Genomic DNA, 22,857 nt, shown 5'->3' on the forward strand with positions numbered 1-22,857 from the left:
TAAAGCGGCCAAGTTTGGGAACATCAGCTCCTGACTATAACTTCGCATCTACGGTCCCCCGCCCTCCCATCACATCCAAAGGCGTCCCGGGTCCATTTGCGCCGCCAATCAGACGGCGAGCTTTTGCGCATGCTCCCGGATGCAAGCAGCGGAAGCGTCACTTCCGTCGCGCCGGTGACCGTTGCCGGAAGCGCCTGTTGGTAACAGACTTGGTTGTGGTGTAAGTGGGTGCTGTGCGTAGCCGTTGAGCGGGGGAAGCCGAAGCCGCAACGGGCGGCTTTACCGAAGCCGGCTGTCATCATGGTGGAGGTAAGAAAGGAAGAGCGCTTCCCTTCCGACTCTTTGGACGCGTCCGGGGCTTTATTCGAAAGGAAATTAGTGACGGCTCCTCGGTCTCTCCCGCTGGGGCTGCGTTTGCCCAACACCTTAGCCCCTCAAAACGGTCCATTATAGAATTAGAATAGATTAAAATAGAATTATTTATTGGCCAAGTGTGATTGGACACACAAGGAATTTGTCTTTGGTGCATATGCTCTCAGTGTACATAAAAGAAAAATAAAATAGAATATTATGAGTAGGAACCTAATGGGGTGCCTTCTTAGGCGAATATTGACGTGAGAGGATCCAAAGCATAAATGTGAACGGTTGTATGAAGAGAGGCATAGAATCAAGATTGCGTGAAGTATTTTTACTGCTTTATAAAGCCATAGTAAAATCACACCTGGAATCTTTTATCCAGTTTTGGTGGCAGGATTTGGGTTTGGCTAGTCTAGAGAAAAAAAGGACTAGGGGTGACATCATAACAGTGTTCCAGCATTTGAGGGGCTGCCATAAAAAGGGGGTCAACCTATTTTCCAGAGCACCAGAAGGCAAGACAATGGATGGATGGAAACAATGGATGGAAGCTAATCAAGGAGAGAACCAACCCAGAATTAAGGAGAAACTTCCTAACAGGACAGTTAATCAGTAGAGCAGCTTGCCTTCAGAAGATGTGGGTGCTCCATCACTGGAGGTCTTTAAGAAAAGACTGGACAACCACCTATCTGAAATGGTTTAGGACAGGCTTGTCAAACTGATGGCCCATGGGCTGGATGCATCATGCGCAGACCACACCATCCCAGCTCCACAAAGGCAGAAAAGTCACAATATATCATATGACACAATCGAGTTTGACACCCATGGTTTAGGATCTCTTGCTTGAGCAGGGGATTTTGATTAGAAGACCTTCAACATTCCTTCCATCTTTATTCTGTTTAAATTGAAAGGTTTATTATACAACCACGATTCTTGTTTCCAGCTAAGTTTAGTTCTTACTTGTCTTTGCTTTCTACCTGTTTATTTTTGTACCTGTCTACAAAATGATATGTTTGAGCTTGTTCAACACTGTTTTTCATGGTTAACTGTAGCTTATTTGATTATTGCAATGTTCAGATTTTTCATGATACAAAGAATAAAATATCCAAACAGAATAGGCTAATTCAACAAACAAAATTGTTGATTAAGTTCTGGCTCACTGCCTCTTGTAAGAAAACCACAGTACATTTGAAAGGTAAGATACTGATAAAATGAGGCATATGATGCCACTGATACCAGCCAGAAAGTGAAATTATGTGCCAATCCATCCAAAATGTTTCAATACTACGAAAGGCTCTATAGGTTAAAAAAAAAACTGTGTTGGACCAAGAAACAAACTGATAACCAAAACATCTTGTGGAGCAGAGATGCAACATATGCTGTTTTAGGAGGTCCCATACTTCCCATACCACTGTATTCTTCCAGATAGTCTTCAGGAGCAGCCCTGTGTTGAGCATGTTGCAGTAGTCAAATCTAAAGGTGACAGAGTCACTCATGTTTTCCCACTGATCCATCTGTAATAGTACTGCAACAACAATTGATTATATGCCCTCAGATTATTTTTAACTTTTAGCCACCACACAAATGATTTTTACAGTTAAATAATATTAAAACAGTAACATGGAAATTGATTTTTCTTGTGGTTTTTACACTATTCTCCTTTTCCACAATTACATAGGCAAAACAATACAGGTAGTCTTCAAGTTTATGACCACAATTGATTCCAAAATTTTTGTTGCTGAGGCATTTGTTAAGTGAATTTTGCTTCATTTTATGACCTTTTTTGCCACAGTTAACTGAATCACTGCAGTTAAATTAGTAACACGGTTGTTAAGTGAATGATTTTCCCATTGACTTTGTCAGAAAGTCACAGAAGTTGACTTGGGACACTACAGCAGTCATAAATGTGAGTCAGTTCCCAAGCGTCTGCATTTTGATCACATGACCATGGGGATGCTGCAATGGTCATAAGTGTGAAAAATGTCTGTAAGTCACTTTTTAAAGTGCAGCTGTAACTTTGAACAGTCACTAAATGAACTGTTGTAAGTCAAGGACAATCTCATTTCCATTGTGTAAAATTGCACAAAGAGAAGGCAGCATCTCATTTTCAGCCTTGAGATATTGACAGATAAATAAATAGCTGTATTGTTACTTTCATATAAATTGTACAATAGTAAGGGAGAGATTTCTTTTGATATGTTGATCTTTAGAGCAAGAAGAAATGGCTGCCTTTGGTTTTCTCCCATAAAAAGTAAAACATATGATTATTTTGTTTAGTGATTACTGTAGAGGTTCCTTCTGACCTGAAGGTTAGATTTCTCCTATTCTGTTGAGTTTTGAAGGAGGTAGGAAAAGTTTTATGTGATTTCTTTTTCAAATCCCAGTGAGATCAGATGTTCATTTTCTTTGCTCATTGGTACATAAAGAGAAATTATGGTTATCTAGTAAATCAATCTTTTGTTTTCATTTTTCACTTCTTTATTTTATTGAAAGTATTATGGATAAATCTGAACTCTTTTTTCTTTGCAGGATCCAATCTGGGTCAATCCTCGCGCCCAGAGGTTTAGTCTTCTGAGTTTTTGGACTCGGGCTGGAGCCCATCCTCAAGGAATGTCTCTAATGCAATGTGTGCTTTTTTTCTTATTTAGGAAGTGCAGAAGCATTCTGTCCACACTCTTGTATTCAGGTCTTTAAAGAGGACTCATGATATGTTTGTGGCTGACAACGCAAAACCTGTATTATTAGATGAAAAGAGGTAAGAAATAGAACTAGGCATGAAATGAAAAATAGGTTTTGTTTTGAACCCAGAATAAGCACACTGTGCTTTAAAAGTTTCAGCTGAAACAAAATATGGAGATTTTTATATAATGAATAGGAAAGACTAGTGTGCATCTCTCTTGCATCCCCCATGTGGTTTGTACACTGATCATCTGAGTACTTTCCCTGCCTGTCCTACTATTAGTGAGTTCAAATACAGCATATCTAACTGACTTAGTCACCTCCATCTATCCAATGCTTCCCCCCCCCCCTTATGCCATATTTGAAGCCAAGGCAGTCAGCAGATAGGAAAGGAAAGGAAAGCTATTTGAAGACCGAGTGGGCTCGCCCTTTGAATATGCTGTTTTTGAAACCAAGGACAGTAGCAGCTAGCTCTCCCCCCTCCCCCCCTCATCTTCCCAATGCTTCCTTTTCCTTACCTCACTTTAGCTTCTACCACTGGCATTGTTCATAGCTTGAATTCTGAAGTCTTGACTCAGTCCAGTATTCAGAGCTATATACAATGGAAAAATGGAATGATTCCCCTTAATTAATGCAGTTAAATAAACTTCAAGTTATTATATGTTAAATAATCCGAATTGACTTTGGCATTCCATTCAAATTTAGAAAATACAGGAAAGTGGTATTTTTTGGGGGGGGGGAGGAATTGTGTGCCAGCGCATGGCATAAGTATGTTTACATCAGACTTTATGAATCTCTACTGAGGTATGGTGTTATTATAGTAAAACATATGTAAGAAAACAAAGATGTAATAAAATATGTTTTTGTGCAGCCACAAGGTTAAGATGGCAGTTAAACTCCGTACAGAGTATGGATCTGTGCTACATATGCCTATATTGAAAGAATGTGTTCGAGAGAAGGGTCCCCATGGCATAGTAGAGTCCTATGGACACAAGCAGTATCTTCAAAATCCAGGTAGGTAACAATTACATGTGTGCAAGTGTGCTGGTGATGGATACAGATATGGCTTTAATAATCCTGAACCCTTGTTCAAGAAACACCTTTTGTAACCATATGGTCACTATTAGATGATAGTAACTGTAGAGATGCTTAGGATTGTTTTATTGGATTTGTGTCCCACTTTTAAAGAGAGGGTTGCCTGCGGGCTGAAACAGTGAATTGTAACTGCCTGAAGGCTTGTCATTGACTTGAGTCATTGATTTAAGGCAGAGATAATTAAATATAGATCAGACTGTAATAATAGATATCTAGATGTTTTAAAATACATTGGCAGAGTATCTGACTACCAGCTATGCAGAAAATTGTAATAACTAAAAAAGTTTTCAAACCCCAAGTTAAACTAATGAAAAAGAAAACCAAGTTAATTTCTATTTTCAGAACATGAGCCTGGGTCCGTTACTAATCATAAGTGGCTAGGATGGGTTCTTGTGGGTAGATTCTTCGTGAATTCTTAACTTATGTCTTTTTGTTCAAACTGTTATTTTTCTTCTGAGTTCAGTCAATGATCTTGAAATTCTAGTCAAATAAACTAGATCCTACACGGTAAAGTCCATATGTGCCTGGTTAAAAGAAAGCAGTATCAGTTCAAATACGAAAATTTCTTGAACATCCAGATATTGTTCAGAATATATTTAACATCTTGCTAAACTCCTCCTGAGCTTTTCAGATATTCAGATACATATTTACATACTTATTATACATGTATTCATATGCATAAATATATACATATTTTCTACATTAATTCAGTAGAAATTCAAACGATGGCTGCAGTTTGAAATCATGACAGGAATTGTATAATCATTAAATGATTGTTTTGACTCTTCTATAAATGATTTAATACATCTCTTAATGTTTAGGAGAGGATGATTATTTGATAACAGGAACACATCCATATCCTCCTGGACCTGGTGAGTAAGCTTACTGCCAAATACGATTATGTTTCCAATTGGAAATCTTAAGAAAGATGTCATTGTATATTAAGGTGCAGCGTACTAATATAGACATGGATTTCAAAACAGTTTGAGTGTTATCATTCATGGGAGAATTATAAATAATCTTTATTGCTTTTGGTAATATTTATGATATCCTCTGTTACCATGTCTAATAGTTTAAATGCAGGTGTATTGCCAATATATCTTGAAATGTTTAAAAATCTCGGCATAGTTATAATCAGGGAACAGAGCGTCCTTTAGTTCAACTTTCTACCCAGGGCAGCATTCCTCAAACCTCCCAGGCAAATGATTGCCCAGCCTTTATTTGAAAACCTCCAGTGATGGAGCACTTATGATTCCAGGAGACATATTGTTCCGCTGCTTAATAGTAAGAAAGTTCCTCATATTTGGATCTCTATCTATAAATACTAAAACCAAATATCTATTGGTTTTTGTCCTAACATCAGGGTAGAATAAGTCTGTGTTGTCTTCCTATGCAAATATTGGAAGACTGGTATTGATCATCCCTTAACTTTGACTTTTTTAAGATAAACATGCCCAGTTTTTGAAATATTTGTAAGATTTAGCCTGCAAGTCACTCCCCACCTTGCTGTTCCTCTCTGCATTATTTTTAGAAACTCAGCAACCTCATGGAAGAATTCACCCATTCTTAGACATTGAAACAAACAAACAGAATTGCTTCTTGCTTGGTATACTTTGAATTAAGACAGGCTGCCAATATTTTTCAAACTTTTAAACTAGGAATATATATATAATATATATATTAATATATATATATATATATTAATATATATATATATATATATATATATATATATATATATATATATATATATATATATATATATATATATATATATATATATATATATATATATATATTTGTTCATTGATCTATTCATGTTCTCTCTCTTTATATAGCTTCAAAAAAATCTTATTCAGATTCATGTGTTATATACATTACAGATCACAAATTCTTTACTCTGAATTTAGTTTTTAATCTCTGCTTCCAGTCACTGAATTTCCAAACTCATATATGGAATTAATGTTTTAACTTCTTGTAGAACTCTTGTGAAACTGACCTTTTTTAAAATTTAAAAAACTGATTATTTTTGCTGAGTACTATGAAACTAAGCAGTTGAAATATCTGTGTGACAGCATTAGCCATATACCCAGAAACCGCAATAAATTAAAAGTGTTCAAAATTAAAAAGCAGATAGAATAATACTTGAAGTGGGCAATCTTTCAATATATAACATATCTGTTACTAGGGAAAAACTTCACATAGAATTCCCTTTTTTCCCTGATTCCATAATTGCTTGGAGAAGTGATCATTGTTCCTTTATATGTTGCAAAATGAAAAATGGTACATGTATTAAATATATAATTTGTAACATGAATAAGCATGGCGGAGTGGTTAAATGCAGCACTGCAGGCTACTGCTAGATCAGCAGGTTAGCGGTTCAAATCTCACCGGCTCAGGGTTGACTCAGCCTTCCATCCTTCCGAGGTGGGTAAAATGAGGACCCAGATTGTTGGGGGCAATATGCTGACTCTCTGTAAACCGCTTAGAGAGGCCTGAAACGCCTATGAAGCGGTATATAAGTCTACTGCTATTGCTATTGCTATTGCTATTTAGTTATTAATTTTATTGTAATTGATTATATTCTCTTTCCTTAAAAAAAAAAAACAGGAGTGGCTCTGACTGCAGACACTAAAATCCAAAGGATGCCTAGTGAATCAGCATCTCAATCATTAGCTGTGGCACTGCCATCTTCTCAATCCAAGTAATTATATTGCATTTATTAATCAGCTAAGAAAGCAAAATGGCATTTTAGATTCATTTGCAAAACACAGTGATATTTGTTGATTCATGATAGTGCGCTCCATTTGATTATGTTCTTTGTAATTGTTCAGCAAGACGTTATTTACTATTGATAATTTAAGAGGGGGAGTAAAATAGGGACTTACATCAAACAGCAAAACAAGCAGTATGTAAATAGATATCTTTTCTGTTTCCGATGGCTTTTGTGTGCCATAAAGGATCTTTGATGAAAGCTAGTTTCTATAGTGTTGTGATGACGAACCTATGGCACCTGTGCCACAGGTGTCACGCAGAGCCATTTTGAAGGGCATGCGAGGCGTTGCTCTGTGAGCTGGCCAGCCCGCATGTGCGCACTGGCTAGCTAACTGCGTCCTTTTAAGGCTGCTTTTCGCCCTTGGGAGGCTTGCGAAAAACCAGCCCTACTGGCAAACCAGAAGTTGCTCATAGGACCATTTTTTGCCTTCCGGAGCGGGACCCTGAAGGTTTCGGAGAGCGAAAGATAGACCTATGGGGAACCCGGAAGTTCGGGAATGGTGACTTCCGGTTCGTCCCTAGGGCCAATTTTTGCCCTCTGGAGCCTTTAGGGAAGCCTCCTGAAGGCTCCAGAGGTCAAAAAATGGACCTACGGGCAAACCGGAAGTCACCATTCCTGAACTTCTGGTTTCCCCGTAGGTCCGTTTTTTGCTCTTTGGAGGCTTCAGAGAAACTCCTGAGGCCTCCAGAGGGTGTCCGGGGGTGTGTGGGGAGACTGTTTTCACCCTCCCTAGACTCCTAGAAAGCCTCTGGAGCCTGGGGAGAATGAAAAAAACCACCCAAAGCGGGAGGGTCGTGCGCATATCATTATGGGTGTGGCATGCCTACGCACAAACCCCCTGTGTTTCCCCCGCTTTCGGCATGGGAGCCAAAAAAGATTCGCCATCACTGCTATAGTGTCTAGAGATTTCTGTATGAGCCAGGGCACAATCCATGAATAATACAGTCCTAATAGGCTTCTGCTCGGTAATCATTTCAGTTTAATAGGACATACATTCACGTATGCCTGTGTGGGATTGCTGTTAACTAGGCTATCCTAAAAATATAGAGAAATAAATTGCAGCATAAATGACCTTGTAATTAACTTCAGTTCTTCGCTATGTTATTGTTAATACCAACCTTAAAAAGGAAGAGGAGCCATATCAGGACAGATCTGTCTGGTCAAGTATTCTTTTTCCCAATGGCCTGCCAGGAAGTAAGATGGGTGCAATTTGCCTAGTCTTCCATGCTGTCTTATTCTAATATCTCTGGCAGAATACACTACAGTTACAATAATCTTCTGTTTTAAAAAATCCAAAATGATCTATCACAGGATCAGACAAATCGGTTACTTAATCACAGTACGATTTAATGTTATTCCTTGGAGCAATATTTTAATGCCCTTTCTGAATATTATTAGAGAAGGAGCCATACGGCTATTCTAGTAAGAAGCCATATCCAGAAGACTGCCCTTTCTGATAGATAGATTCCAGCCAGAGCAAATGGTCTTATCAACAGGACAGCAATAGCATCTTTTTATTGTTATCTCCAGCAATCCTTTTGGACATTCACTCTTCCCATTATCAACAGAGATGATAAACCATACTTGCCTCAATGAATGTGCATGTATGACATGTTTCTTCCTTTGGTATTATGAGAAGCACTGATATAAAGTAAAAAATTAGTAAAGTCTCAGGTTCATGAAATACTATGGAATCTAATAGTCATGATTAAAATGTTGCTACTTATTACCAGTTTAGCTGGATTGTGATCTGAATATATTTTGTCATTCTGCACTAGTATGATGATACTCCACAGATTTTCTCGAATAGGTGTATTATCAGTTATATGCAAAATCAGCAGTCTATTAATTGTGGAGGTAAAAAGCCCTCATCATTTTTTCTCATTTCAGAATCGAATCAAATAGAACTGCTGCTGGTGTGGGTGATATATATAGACATGCTGGGATTTCTGAGCGTTCACAGCCTCCAGGTTTGACTATGGTAAGTTTCATTCCCCGTGTAAATGAACCAGGTTATATTCTAATCTTCTAATGAGCTAGAAAGAACATAGAATTTGATAAAGAAAAATATATGATGTTACGTTTGTTCAATTTATAGGCTATGATGGAAGCTGGTGGGAATAAAAATTCTGCATTGATGGCCAAAAAAGCTCCAACAATGCCAAAACCACAGTGGCATCCACCATGGAAGCTATACAGAGTAAGTAGTAAATACATTAAAAGTATTTATTGCCGAATAAATAGTTTGTTAAATGTTGGACTAGTTTAGATGGGAATACAAAACCATACGCTGAGGTTATTAGAAGAATAAGCCTATTCTGACCTTGAGTTCACTTCAGTATGTTTCAGGTAAGTTGGAAACATCTCTAAATAAACTAACAGCATTCTGATTAAGGTTTATTGACTGAATCAAGGCCCAGACTGTGGGGGCGATATGCTGATTCTGTAAACCGCTTAGAGAGGGCTGAAAGCCCTATGAAGCGGTATATAAATCTAACTGCTATTGCTATTGCTATATCATATTTTTATCCTGTCTTGTTCCAGTAAATCATAACTGAATTAAATTAAATTAATTTCTGTGACTTGCTTAAAATTTGAAGTGATGTTTCCAATCACTTCAACGTAGCAGAGGAGATGGGAAAAGCAGCTTGTTGTAGAATCTAATTCCAACAATCTTCGTTCGAATAGCTTAGACTTGCATGTAATTGGCAGAACTGTCAGAGTGAGTGGATCAAATATTTTTCAGCTCCCACTCTTCAGATCTTCATGGAAACATACTGTAGAGCCCCTTAGAAGCATCTAGTTCATTACACACATGCACCACAGTATATGACTTATGTATTGCCTCTCACATTAGTTAACTAGTTGCTTTTACAAAATGATGTGACAACCATAGTGGGCAAGGCAACACATTGTTAAATACAGTCCAAACAAGACTAACAAAAGTTCATTTTTAAAATTGAAGAAAGATATGGACAATTTATACCATCAAGGAGGAAACCTAACAAGATGAAAATGATGCAACTTGGGGGGAGTGAGGGGACACAGCTCCAAGCTGAAGTTTAACTGATATAATACTGATACTTTTAATCTAGTTCTATGGATTATATAGACAAAAGTTGTTGCAAAAGAATTTGCTCTAGAAGGCAGCAACAAAAACAATCTTATTTCAAATAAAATTTGAAATTAACATAGTTTACAAATTCCTGATCATGGATGGATCTGCTGCGGTGGCGCAGTGTGGGAGTCCCGGTGGCTCAGTAGTTAGAATGTAGTATTGCAGGAATTTGATCCTGACTGGCTCAAAATTGACTCAGCCTTCCATCTTTCCAAGGTTGGTATAATGAGGATCTAGATTGTTGGGGAAAATATGCTGACATTGTAAACTGTCCAGAGAGTGCTGTAAAGACTGATATATAATTTGTATTGCTATTGCTATTTGTACATAATGATAGTGCAGAACTGGGCAACCTGCATCCTGTGGGATTTGCAATTTCCTTTGGAACCCTCTTCATCATTATTCATTGAAAATTGGCAACGTTACAGTTACCGGTAGATTTGAAGCCGAATGACCAAACAAACTTTTTGTTATGTAACTGCTTTAAGCTGTCGGTTGATATTTGATCTAAATTGATAAATTGCCCTGTAACTTTTGCAGGTGATCAGTGGACATTTGGGATGGGTGAGATGTATTGCAGTTGAACCAGGGAATCAGTGGTTTGTTACTGGTTCTGCTGACAGGACTATAAAGGTGAGATATTGACTTAATTGTGGTCCAGTACTTTTTTTTATTCTTTCGCTAATATACTTCATAATAATGCTTTAGTAATATCCACTTCAGTATATTTTATTACCTTCTATCTTTGCCTGTAGGCCAAATTGTTTAAGTATGTTAGTAATCCCAAACTCGGATTGGTAAACTATTGTTTCAGTCTTTCTACTATCCTGAAGGAATGTATTTTGTATTCTACTAAGATCTTTGAGATGTTGCTCAATTAGGATAACAGACGTTTGTGTGTTTTGTTTCAAAGAACACCAAAGATGTATTTTTCTCATTACAGATTTGGGATCTTGCAAGTGGCAAATTAAAACTGTCTTTAACAGGACATATTAGTACAGTTCGAGGTGTAATAGTCAGTGCAAGAAGTCCTTATCTTTTCTCATGTGGGGAAGACAAACAGGTGAAATGTTGGGATCTTGAATATAATAAGGTAACTAAATAAATTTGAAAGAGTTGGAATCTTTCAGGAATGTAATGATGATAGAACATTCAGTACTGACTGTAATATGTTTACATACAGGTTATTAGGCATTACCATGGCCATCTCAGCGCTGTGTATGGTTTGGATTTGCATCCAACAATAGATGTGCTTGTAACTTGTAGCAGAGATTCAACAGCACGTGTAAGTAAAGCAGAAATGTTCATATATATATGAATATAAACCTTGTTTGTCCCTGTGGAAACTAATGTGATTTTTTTTTGTCATTAGCTATTTAAAATCTTCAGATTCTATTAATTCCAGTTAATAAAAAAAGAATGATTTTTAAATATGGAAAGTGAATTATCTGTTGCATTTGTAATCCCAGGATTGTGCCATTGAAATACTTTTGCAAAATAACCAAATTGGGATAGTACTGTTTAATATTTTTTTGTTTTAAGGTTTGGGAGTAGAAATAAGGGAGGTCCCTGGGGCTGCAAATTGTTGTAATCCATGCTTTATCCCTCAAAGGCATACAGAAAAAAGTTGAGCAGTTTCAGTTCTGCTCCGTACAATAGTAAACCATGCCAATGGCAGGAAGTGCTTGTGTGTGTCTGCTATTTTCCTACACAAATACTGTTCTTGCTGTATATGGGAGTTCATAAGTGATACTAAGGTCAGCAGAATCCTGCATGATAAACTCATAATTATATATAAATGGAAATGTTTGTTTGATAAAAGATTATTTATAACCTTTGCATTATTGTACTTAATTGTTTAAATTTATGATCTTATTAGATTTGGGATGTAAGAACAAAAGCTAGTGTGCATACATTGTCAGGACACACAAATGCCGTGGCAACAGTGAAGTGCCAAGCAGCAGAGCCACAGATTATCACAGGTACGATTAATGCATAATTCAGTAAGTTGGTCCTGTAGTCAACTTGCACGTAGTTGCTTATGGTTTAATAAAATACTTCCATTTGTTGCATTTGTGGTTTTCAAATATGTCAATGTTTTAAATAATTCTGCATATAGCTAAGAACCTCAGAGTATAAACAATTATAACTACCCAGAATTGCTTTAAAAATATATTGAAAGCATGAGAATCTTGAATGCTTTTCACAGTTGTTATTGAATTGCAGCAAGTACTTATTCAAGCAAATAGATTTAAGATTTGAAAAACTGCCTTGCAAAGGAAGAGAAGGTCTTTCAGAAAATCATCTTTTTACTGCTTTGGCCATATGAATAGGGCCCACAAATGAATTAGAATATGTATCTGCAGCAGTTCAATTTGTGGCTCCGGGGACTTTCCCTGGAGCTATGGTAGAACAGAGAGGGTACTGTTCTGCCAAGGTCATAATTTTTGTCTGCATGCTGTATGATCTCTGTATTACTGGAGCATGCAGTGGGGTGCCAGAAGTAATACCAGTATATCTCTACCACCTTTCTTATTTTAATAAGACTCAAAGCAGCAGGGAGATTTTCAAGTGCAGGGGAAACAGAAACATTAAGGAAAAACAAAATGTGGTGTAAGGACTTATCTATATTACTTCTTAAATTCATTTCTTCATTGCAGGAAGTCATGATACCACAATACGTCTCTGGGACATGGTAGCAGGGAAAACACGGGTCACGTTAACAAATCACAAGAAATCTGTAAGAGCAGTTGTCTTGCATCCAAGACAGTAAGATTTTCCATGTTTTTTTTAAAAAAACAGGCTTTTAAAAAAGTAAATAACCTTTTTTATTATAGATAAATCAGACTGCCAATCATGAACACAATACTGTACTGCCTATTTAAGGCAATAATAGATTGAATTTCTCTAGTAATTTTAACTATTAGAGAAATGTATTATTGCAATGTCACACGACCTTGTGAGCTTTTGATCATTGAAATTTTCCTTCATTAAGGCCAGAGGGTTTTGTGCAAAAGTTGGTTCTGTATACAGCAGAACAAGATTGAAGTATATAAGATTAAAGCTATAATCTTGTATATGCTTTATTAGATTGTCTTTCACTATCATCAGTGAGGAAGAATTGAGTATTTATTCTTAGATTTAAATACCGGTAGTTCATTTCTTTACCCGGATGAAAACAGTATGTCTTCTGCTGGCATTGTTCCCCTTTTACATCTCAATAAAAGACTGAGAGTGGTTCGATGTGCAAATTAAGCCATAGTGTCTACTGACCAAATAGAGCTATTATGTGGAAAAAATATGACCCACTTTGGTGGATTATTCCCATACAGTAAATCTTTGATTTTATTATTTTTAGTTGAGTAAAAGTATCAGGGGGCACAATGGCTCAGTGGTTAAAGATGCTGAGTTTGTTAGCTGGAAAGTTCACAGCCTGGGTTCGAGACCCAAGTGCTATGCAATGGGGTGAGCTCCTGTTCCTGCCCCAGATCGTGCCCATCTAGCAATTTGAAAACATGCAAATGTGAGTAGATTAATAGGTACCGCTTTGGTGGGAAGGTAACAATGTTCTGTGTGTCTTTGGTTTATAACCGGGCTGGCAACATGACAATGGAAGATGTCTTCGGACAATGCTGGCTCCATCGGCTAGAAAATGGAGATGAGCACCATTCCCTAGAGTAGGATAGGGGAAACCTAGTTAAGTAATAGAAAGATAAAGTGGACAGAATATATCTGTATGCTATATACATACAGCAAGCAGTTCTACGATGCTTAAATTACTGGGTGAGAACGTACACTTCCTAGTTCCTGCTGAATGTCAAGTTCCATACAGTTTTACTACTACTAATGTGAATTCAGCTCATTTGAAGTTGTAATTCAAAAATATCTGGAAAGCCATGTTTCTTTGCCACCAAAAATAATTCAGAGGAAATAATTAAACATTGAAACTCTGATAAACCCTGATAACTTTAACAATCAGTAATTAAATGCTGATTAATTAGACATCCAACAGTTTTTAAGATCTTAATATACATTTTCTTGCAGGTACACATTTGCATCTGGATCTCCAGATAATATAAAACAGTGGAAATTCCCTGATGGAAATTTCATCCAAAACCTTTCTGGCCATAGTGCTATTATCAATACGTTGGCTGTGAACTCAGATGGAGTCCTGGTTTCGGGAGGTAAGTTAAAATTTGCGTATGATTTGTAAACAAATTCTGATTTGCTATTATGCACTGTAGGACTCATGATACAGCACTGTCTTTCATGGGCTATTCTAAAGCTCTGATTATTTAGAACCTATTGGCAGACTTAATGATTAGCATGAACATCAGAGATGGAAGGATTTAATATGGGTTTCCAATTTATTTTGACCCTTAATTTTTGGACCACTAACCTGTGGCTATCCATAGGATGTCAGAATACTGTACCCATCATGTCTGACCAGTAACCACGCTGTGACATTGGGAATCCGCAAGTTTCCCATTTCTAGTTTAAAATGTCCTTGCCTAAGTTTCAATATCTTCTCTCTTGTAAGATTTTCCTGCACAAAAAAAATGAATATATTTACTGCAAATTTTGGTACTTGCTGAAATCTGATGTGGGCAAGGAGCTGAACCTGCCCAAAGCTAACAGTCATGCGGTCCACCAGGGGTAGTGCATCATGTCAGTTTTTCAATTTTTTATCCCTAAAGTCAGCAATGCACCCTTATTTCAACAAGTGTTTGCAGGGTAGTAATTCTATTTTTCAGCATCTGGCACTGCAAAACTGCTTTAAAAATAGATTTGAGCATTTTACATTTGGCTCTTTTGGGACTGGACAATTAAAATTATTAAAAGTACTAAGCAGCCAATGCTTAGTTATATATTTTAAAATTATTTTTGTATTTAAAGGAATGTATGTATGTATGTATGTATGTATGTATGTATATCTCATATAGACATGTTCTTAGGAGAGCCTTCAATGAAAGCTAATTCAAGCCCATTTAAATATATATACAAGGAGAAATGGTAACGCAAGTTTAGCCTAAAACATCACAGATAATATGAAGAATTTCTACCTGGTGCCAGTATGTTAACACAGGAATTCTGGGAACATTTTTTTTCCTAGGCTTTCTAGTCCTCAGGTACTCTAGTGCAGTGTTTTTCAACCACTGTGCCGCGGCACACTAGTGTGCCGTGACATAGTGTAAGGTGTGCCGTGGGAAAAACACCCACCGGGTGTGACACATCTCTGTGTCCCGAAAGTTGCAATTATAAAATAATTTCTTTTTGTTTATTTGATTCCTATTCAAGAGAATTACTTTATATATAGTCAATATAGGCACAGAGTTAAAAATTTTTAACATTTTCTAATGGTGGTGTGCCTCGTGATTTTTTTCATGAAAAAAGTGTGCCTTTGCACAAAAAAGGTTGAAAAACACTGCTCTAGTGTTATGTTTGGCTATAAGAGCCAAGGTGGCGCAGTGGTTAAAATGCAGCACTGCAGGCTACTGCTAGATCAGCAGGTCAGCGGTTCAAATCTCACCGGCTCAGGGTTGACTCAGCCTTCCATCCTTCCGAGGTGGGTAAAATGAGGACCCAGATTGTTGGGGGCAATATGCTGACTCTCTGTAAACTGCTTAGAGAGGCCTGAAAGGCCTATGAAGCGGTATATAAGTCTACTGCTATTGCTATATTGCTATTATAACTCCCATTAGGTATGTAATCCAATACTTACAAATAGACAAGACTCGAAGACTATCTGCAATATATATTAACTGCAGATAGCAAGCATTATTTTCCCATACATAATATCAGTACAAGTTCTAGGAAAATAAAATATTATATCTTGGTAGAGCACTTGTGATGATTAATCTTTTTTTCTAGAAGTCAATCCTAATGAAATCAGAGGGGCACAGAGATGGATTGTTAATCTTATTGTATAGAAATGAATTGTATGGATGCAAACAGATCTAGATTATGGTGGATGTATTCAGAATAACTATGCTATATACTTGAATTGTGACTTTGAATGAATATCCTGGTGTTTTATTTTCAGCTGACAACGGTACAATGCACCTTTGGGATTGGAGAACTGGGTACAACTTTCAGAGGGTGCATGCAGCTGTACAGCCTGGCTCTTTGGACAGTGAATCGGGAATATTTTCTTGTGCATTTGACCAATCTGAAAGCAGACTTCTTACAGCTGAAGCTGACAAAACTATAAAAGTCTATAAAGAAGATGATTCTGCGGTATGTGGGATATTTTTAATAACATTTTACAGCATAAAACTAGGTTGAAGATACACAGTGTACATATTCTGAAATTAATCTCAAAAGCATATTTAATGTTAAACAGTTATTAAATAAGGTTCACAAGCAACATTTTACCCCAGTGGAAACATTATTTTTTTAAAAATATGGTTTATAAGTTGAGTTCAATTGCTTTATAGAAACTTTCCAGTAATACAATAAAATAAATGCTTTTGCATTCTGTTCTTCAGTTTCAGTAAAGTAACTCAGAGCATTATGTGATCAGATATTTATTCAGTTTGGCTAACAAAATATGTATTTATGATTGCATTTTAAAAACAATGAATTACATTTTATAGAACAATTAGAACAATTTTACATACATCTACTCATAAGTTCAACTTAGTTTTGTGGGTTTTATTTCCAAATAAATTTATGATATTTCAATCTGCTTTCACATTTAGTATGACAGCATGGTGTGATGTATAAAGGAAGATATATCAAAACAAACCAACTGGTCGAATTCTGGTAGTTCACAAATGACAAGAAATCACTCTTAGACTAGTTAACAAAATATCTGATTTATGAAAATAGTAACTAGAGCACACACTTTCAAAAACAATTGTAATTCTTATGTTTCTTAATTGATGCTGTGGTTTATGTGAAAGATTTCAATTGGACTTTTTAAATTCTTCTCCAAAACTGTTAATCATGGGTAACGTGAGATGAAATAGGAAATAAATCCATTTGTGTTTTCATACCAATAGTGCCTTTCTCTTCCCATTAAAATTTAAAAAGAAATAGAGAATATTTATACGGAAGATATGGCATTGAGTTCCTCTTCAGCTAGGGATTGACTGGGAAGTCAATACAAGTGACTGTTCTAAATAAGAAAGGTCAAAGTTGATGACATGGTCTTTATCGTGGAAGACCCCTTACTTTCAGGACCGAATTTGATGAAGGACATTGAGAACTTTGGGTGTGTGGCCGGTTTAAAAATAAACAAGGAAAAAACAAAAATGATTATAAAAAATTTCCCCAAAAACCAGATTGGAGAACTAGAGGAAACAATGGAATTAAAGGTAACTAAAAAAATTAAGTATTTAGGGATCTGGCTGTCTGCGAAGTGCTCTTCCATAAAAGAAGACAACTATGATAAGTTGTTACAGAATACCCAAAAGGACTTAAAAACCTGGTCAAAACTACAACTATCACTGATGGGAAGAGTCGCAGTAATTAAAATGAATGTTCTCCCAAAAATCCTCTACCTATTTCAAACGGCACCGGTTAAGCTAGGGGAAAAATTTTATAATGATCTGGATAAAATGATTCGAAACTTTATATGGAATGGTAAAAAGCCCAGAATAAAATATATGCACCTGCAGGATAAAAGAACTCAAGGGGGAATGGGATTACCGGAATGGAAAACATATCATCAAGCAGCAACAACTATGTGGATAAAAGAATGGGTAATGTTAGCTAATAAAAGAATCTTAACAATAGAGGGCCACGACCTGCAATACGGGTGGCACAACTACTTATGGTGCGAGGGAAATAAAATCCACAATTATTTTAGTAGTCACCATTTAAGGGGGGTATTGATTAAGGACTGGCTCGAAATTAGAAGGAGATACTATACGCAACTACCTAAATGGATATCTCCGACGGAAGCCCTGATATACCCGAATTTGATAAACTTGGATAAAATTGTTACCTACCAACAGTTGCTAGACGACCAAAACAAACTAAACCCCAGGGAAAATTTGGCTGATAAGGGAATAAACATCGATTGGTGGCCATATCTTCAAATTCAAAACAAACATAAATTCGATCTAGCACAACCTGGCTTCCAGAACAAGAACCAGGAATTAGATAAAATTTTAGTTGGACCAGATGAGAAATTAGTTTCAAAAATATACAACTGCTTACTGATTCGAAAAACGGAAGCAGAAAGGGTAAAAGAAGTCATGGTAACCTGGGCCCAAAACATCGGCCACTCAATAGATTTAGACGACTGGGAAAGAGTCTGGGAATGGAATCTAAAATTGACAAAGTCGACGGCCTATAAAGAAAATATATATAAAATGTTCTACCGCTGGCATCTTCCACCGACAAGACTGGCGAAAATGTCTTCAAAAGTTTCGGCCATATGCTGGAAATGTAAAACGGTGCTGGGCACGTACTACCATATGTGGTGGACGTGTCCGGTAGCCAAAGCATATTGGAAGCAAATACTAGGATGGCTGAATGGAATCCTGTCAATTAAACTATGCTTTAAGCCGGAAACTTTCTTATTAGGAATAATAGATCAAAAAATTTGCAAATCTGACCAATACCTCCTAGTCCATATTCTGACAGCGTCAAGGATTGTTTACGCACAGTGCTGGAAGAGTGAAAATGCCCCCACCAACACTATGGTGATGAATAAAATTTTAGAACTAGCAGAAATGAACAGACTGACGATGCGAATTAATGACAAAGAAGACACAGACTTTTATACAGTCTGGAAGAAGCTATACAAATGGCTTGATGAGTCAGTGAAGACCTAGACATAAAAAGAGATAGCTGACTAACCTATCACGATTAAACCAATAACTCAAATGAACAATATACAACAACTGAGAGATAAATGAAAGGAGAAATGTATCAGGGGCGAGAACCCACCGTCGAGCAATTTTGTCACGCTACAATGCTGGGAAAACTTTAAAAAGCTGATAGGAAATTCGCTATAATTACCTGCATGAAATTAGTGATCAAACTTCATTTTAGATGAGGCGAGAAGACGTATAATCCTTGCCTCTTCAAGCAAGGAAAGGGAAAGAGAACCAGATTGTCCTCAGCAGAGGAAAATATGCAAATGTAACAAAGGTTAGAAGGGAGGGAAGGAGGATAGTAGGGAAGTCAGGATGGAGAGGAGAAAGGAGAGGAATAGGAAAGGCAGAAGAAGGGGGGAAGAAAGAGGAGGAAGAGAAAGAAGAGAAGGGAAAGAAGGTGGGAAGAAAGAAGGAGAGAAGAAAGAGAAGAAACTGGGGGAGGAAGGAGGGAGGGAAGAAGAGAGGGTAGTAAAGAGGGAAAGAGGGAGGGAAAGAAAGAGAGAAGGAGAGTTGAAAGGAAGGAGGGAAGGAGGGAGGAAAGGAGGGAGATTAAGAGAAAAGGAAGGAGGAGGGAAAGAGGCAGGGAAGGAGGGAAGGTATGTGTGAAGGAGGGGGGGAGCGAGGGAGGGAAAGGAGGGGGAAGGAAAGGAGAAAAGGAGAAAAGAAAGGAGGGAAGGCAGGGGAGAAGGAAGTAAGGGGGGAGGGAAGAAAAGAGGGAGGGAAAGATACCTAACCTTTGATGTTTATAATGATTTGATAGTATGGGAATATCTTGAAATGTAGTTGTATTGTTTGTTACAAGTTATGGATGTTGTATTTTCTTTTTACCAATAAAATCTTAAAAATTAAAAAAAAAAAAAGGTCAAAGTAGTTAAATTGGTATATCATTTGGGATTGTATTCAGAAATTCCCTAGAGTTTTAGGAAATATGTAACACTAGTATTTGCAAAGTTAGAATTGGGCTAGAACTCTTTTTTTTTCTCTTTTAATCTCTCTAGACTGAAGAAACTCATCCTGTTAGCTGGAAACCTGAAATCATGAAGAGAAAACGATTTTAAATGAGACCAAACTTCCATTGATGTGCCATAATCCCAATCCTTTGTTACATAGCCGAAACACTGCTAAAGCCATTGCTCAGTTTGCAGTTTTTACATTTTGTATTGCTTTCTTCTCTTGAGTTTTTCTCTTCTCCTATAATGTTTTCTTTTGGAATTTATCTTTTCTCTCATCCTAGAAAAATCAGCTGCAGTTATTACATGTCTGAAGAAATCAGAGTACATACATAGTGCTATTAACTGTAGACCATTAAATGTTTGCGTGTCTTTCTGTGTGGATGGAAGGTGGTGCTGTTTTCTTTCTGCCTTCTTGATGAAGAAGTAATGTTTGAAATTTTGATGATTTTTTTTTAAAAAAAAATTGCATACTACTCTGTCCTAGGACCCTGAATGGTAACATTGTCAAGGGAAAACAAAAGCCATTGTAGTAACGATTCACGTCCTTAATACAATGTGCTGCTTGTAAAGATGTAATCCAATACATTTCATTTCCCCTAAAATAGAAGACTTAACTGCAGTCTCGTATGTTGAATGTGCATCGTTCTGCTTGAGTCACGGTTCTAATTTTTGCCTATCCCATGTTTGAATCATCATTAAAATTTTATTGAAACAACCTTTTAAAAATAATTTGATGTTTGTCTCTTCCATTTTTGCATTCTTATTTATGAAAGCTTTAAAAGGTGAAGGTAATACATTGGAAAAGAAATCGAACACATTTCAGAAATAGGTATACTTTTCAGCTGAAATAAAATACCCTTGCACACATATGGGTGGACTTTGCTTTAAATGTAATGGCAAAGTATTCCTTATTTTGCTTTGCAGCCCTTCATACAACATTGAATTTTGCTTCTCAGTAGCATGACCTCCCTAGCTTTTCAGAGAAGAAGAAGAGGAAGTCTGTTAGGAAGGGCTGAAAAAATCACTGCACATTTTTTTCTCTTTGGATTGTACTTACTGCTTCAAGGGTGTGTCTAATATAGATTGAGATCTTTAGCTTTTTCTTCCCTCCATGTGAGTTGTGACAAAGACAAGTTGGATATAAATGGTATAATGTCTTCACTTAAACTTTCTTAAAAATGTTTCAAGTATGTATTATATGTATGCTTGTATTCATTCACATGTAATGTTGTCAGTAGCATGCTTGATTTGTAAGGTACTGTTATTAATGTAATTTCCATATAACACCTGAGGCTATCAATGAGTAGGTTTTGATAAAAATATGTAATTGTTGTAGAAAGCCTTTATTACAAAGATCATATATGTTGCAAGTGTGTGATGAAACATTTTTAAGTACCTTAAAAATTGGAATAGTTATCACTTTTCCTTAAAATTGGCTCAGGTTGGAGTCATTGTGAAGCTGTGAGCCATTGCTTATATTTATACCAAGGCAATCAATTATACTTAATACCAGGTAGAAGTACTTAGGAATTTATGGTGCAAGTCTCTATTAAATGAAATTACTGCATTGCATCAATCTTTTTAAACATCAGCCACAGATTATAAACCTAAATTTAGCATATCACAAGTATATGACCGTTTTTTGCTCAATTTTGCCCAGCCCCCAGAGCACTCTGGAAGCCGCCTAAAGGCTATGCATGTCAGTTTATTGAGAAAAAACGGGCCCATTTTTGCAAAAAAACTTGGATGTTTTTTGCTCATTCCTCCTTCCCCCTCCCCCCCCGAACCTCCTAAAGGCTATTCATGCCTTTTTTTTGATGAAAAATGGGCCATTTTTGGGAAGTCTGCAGAGTGCAAAAATTTCTTTAATTTGCCTCTTCGAAATCTTGGTGTGTCTTATACTGCGGTGCGTCTTATTCTTTGAAAAATAGGGTATTTGCAGAAGAATGTTAAAAGTTATTTTCTTTATGTTTGATTCTTTGGGTCACATTCCAAGAGTTTGTACTTAAAAACAATTGCTTAATAGATTGAGTACCTGATATTCACATTTTAATTGAAAGCAGGGATATTCTTGTTGGAAAGACTTCATAACATTTGTTACTTGGCCAGGGTGGTCTGAAGTGTTGTCAAGTAAATCAGTATATTCTAGTGTTTTCAAAAGTAACCATGATTTTTTTTTAAATTGTGTCTCAGGCCAATGAGCTTGTGCTAATCTCAGGAATGGTGCCCAGATCTTTTTTCTATATCAATGGGAGCTTTCAATGTGATCCTTCGAGCATAATCTTCCAGGAGCTCCAGGGATCAGCTACTCAGGCCAAATTCTAAACAATCTCTTAAATACTATCTTATTCTTCAGGAGCCATGCATAGGATGGTTAAATGGGCAGGTATATAGAGTCCCCACTCTCCCAAAAAACAAACAAACCCAAGGATAGCTTCTAAAAGGGTAAGCTGCAAAGGTAATTGCTGGAGGATTTCATACTCCAACCTGCTTGGATTTTACATAACATTTGTTGAAGAGGTTTTAGAAATCGCTGGTTAAATGTTAATAGATTTTTCAAGATACTAAACAGAAAACTAGTAACTGGGTATAAGCTATACAATAGTTATCTCAGTTAATATGAGGGTACTCATCTTTATCTTAAGAAATACCAGAACTATTATAAATGTTGATTTGCACCATTGCAGGTGTAAGTAAAATGGTGATCATAGAAAATAATTTTATGACTAAATTACTTTTAGATATCATTTCTGGATGATAATCATGGAACCACATGGATGGAAAATACATTTACAATATTGAGATGTACTCAGTCAGTCTATACTGGGGTGAACAGAAATTCTTGCTCTATAAATTCTCTTTAGCTCTTAAGGATAAAACTGCTATTTGGACAATTTGTCAAGAGATATATTATTAGTAATGTTTGATTTCATAACCATTTTAAAAGCACAACAAGATCTTTTCCCATTTATTTAAAGGAAAAATTCAGATTCTGTTATGTGTTTCATTTATTCTGCCTTTATCATTATTGCCATTCTTGAAGGCAAGAGC

General features: G+C 36.6%; 1 protein-coding gene across 1 annotated transcript; it reads left to right on the forward strand.

Annotated features, from left to right (window-relative positions):
- Positions 1 to 174: 174 nt before the first annotated feature.
- On the forward strand, positions 175 to 21,176 carry PLRG1 (pleiotropic regulator 1). The gene is made up of 15 exons (XM_087724692.1): positions 175 to 309; positions 3,003 to 3,109; positions 3,905 to 4,047; positions 4,950 to 5,000; positions 6,739 to 6,832; positions 8,795 to 8,885; positions 9,003 to 9,104; positions 10,563 to 10,655; positions 10,966 to 11,115; positions 11,206 to 11,307; positions 11,902 to 12,004; positions 12,683 to 12,791; positions 14,067 to 14,206; positions 16,066 to 16,259; positions 19,852 to 21,176. Exons 1-15 carry the CDS (start codon positions 301 to 303, stop codon positions 19,909 to 19,911), a joined length of 1,548 nt encoding a protein of 515 aa, XP_087580818.1. The 5' UTR covers positions 175 to 300; the 3' UTR covers positions 19,912 to 21,176.
- Positions 21,177 to 22,857: the final 1,681 nt, after the last annotated feature.

Source organism: Thamnophis sirtalis, unplaced genomic scaffold, assembly GCF_051295495.1.
Source record: "Thamnophis sirtalis isolate CommonGarterSnake01/CBP01778 unplaced genomic scaffold, rThaSir2_p1.2 scaffold_10, whole genome shotgun sequence".
Taxonomy (NCBI): domain Eukaryota; kingdom Metazoa; phylum Chordata; class Lepidosauria; order Squamata; family Natricidae; genus Thamnophis; species Thamnophis sirtalis.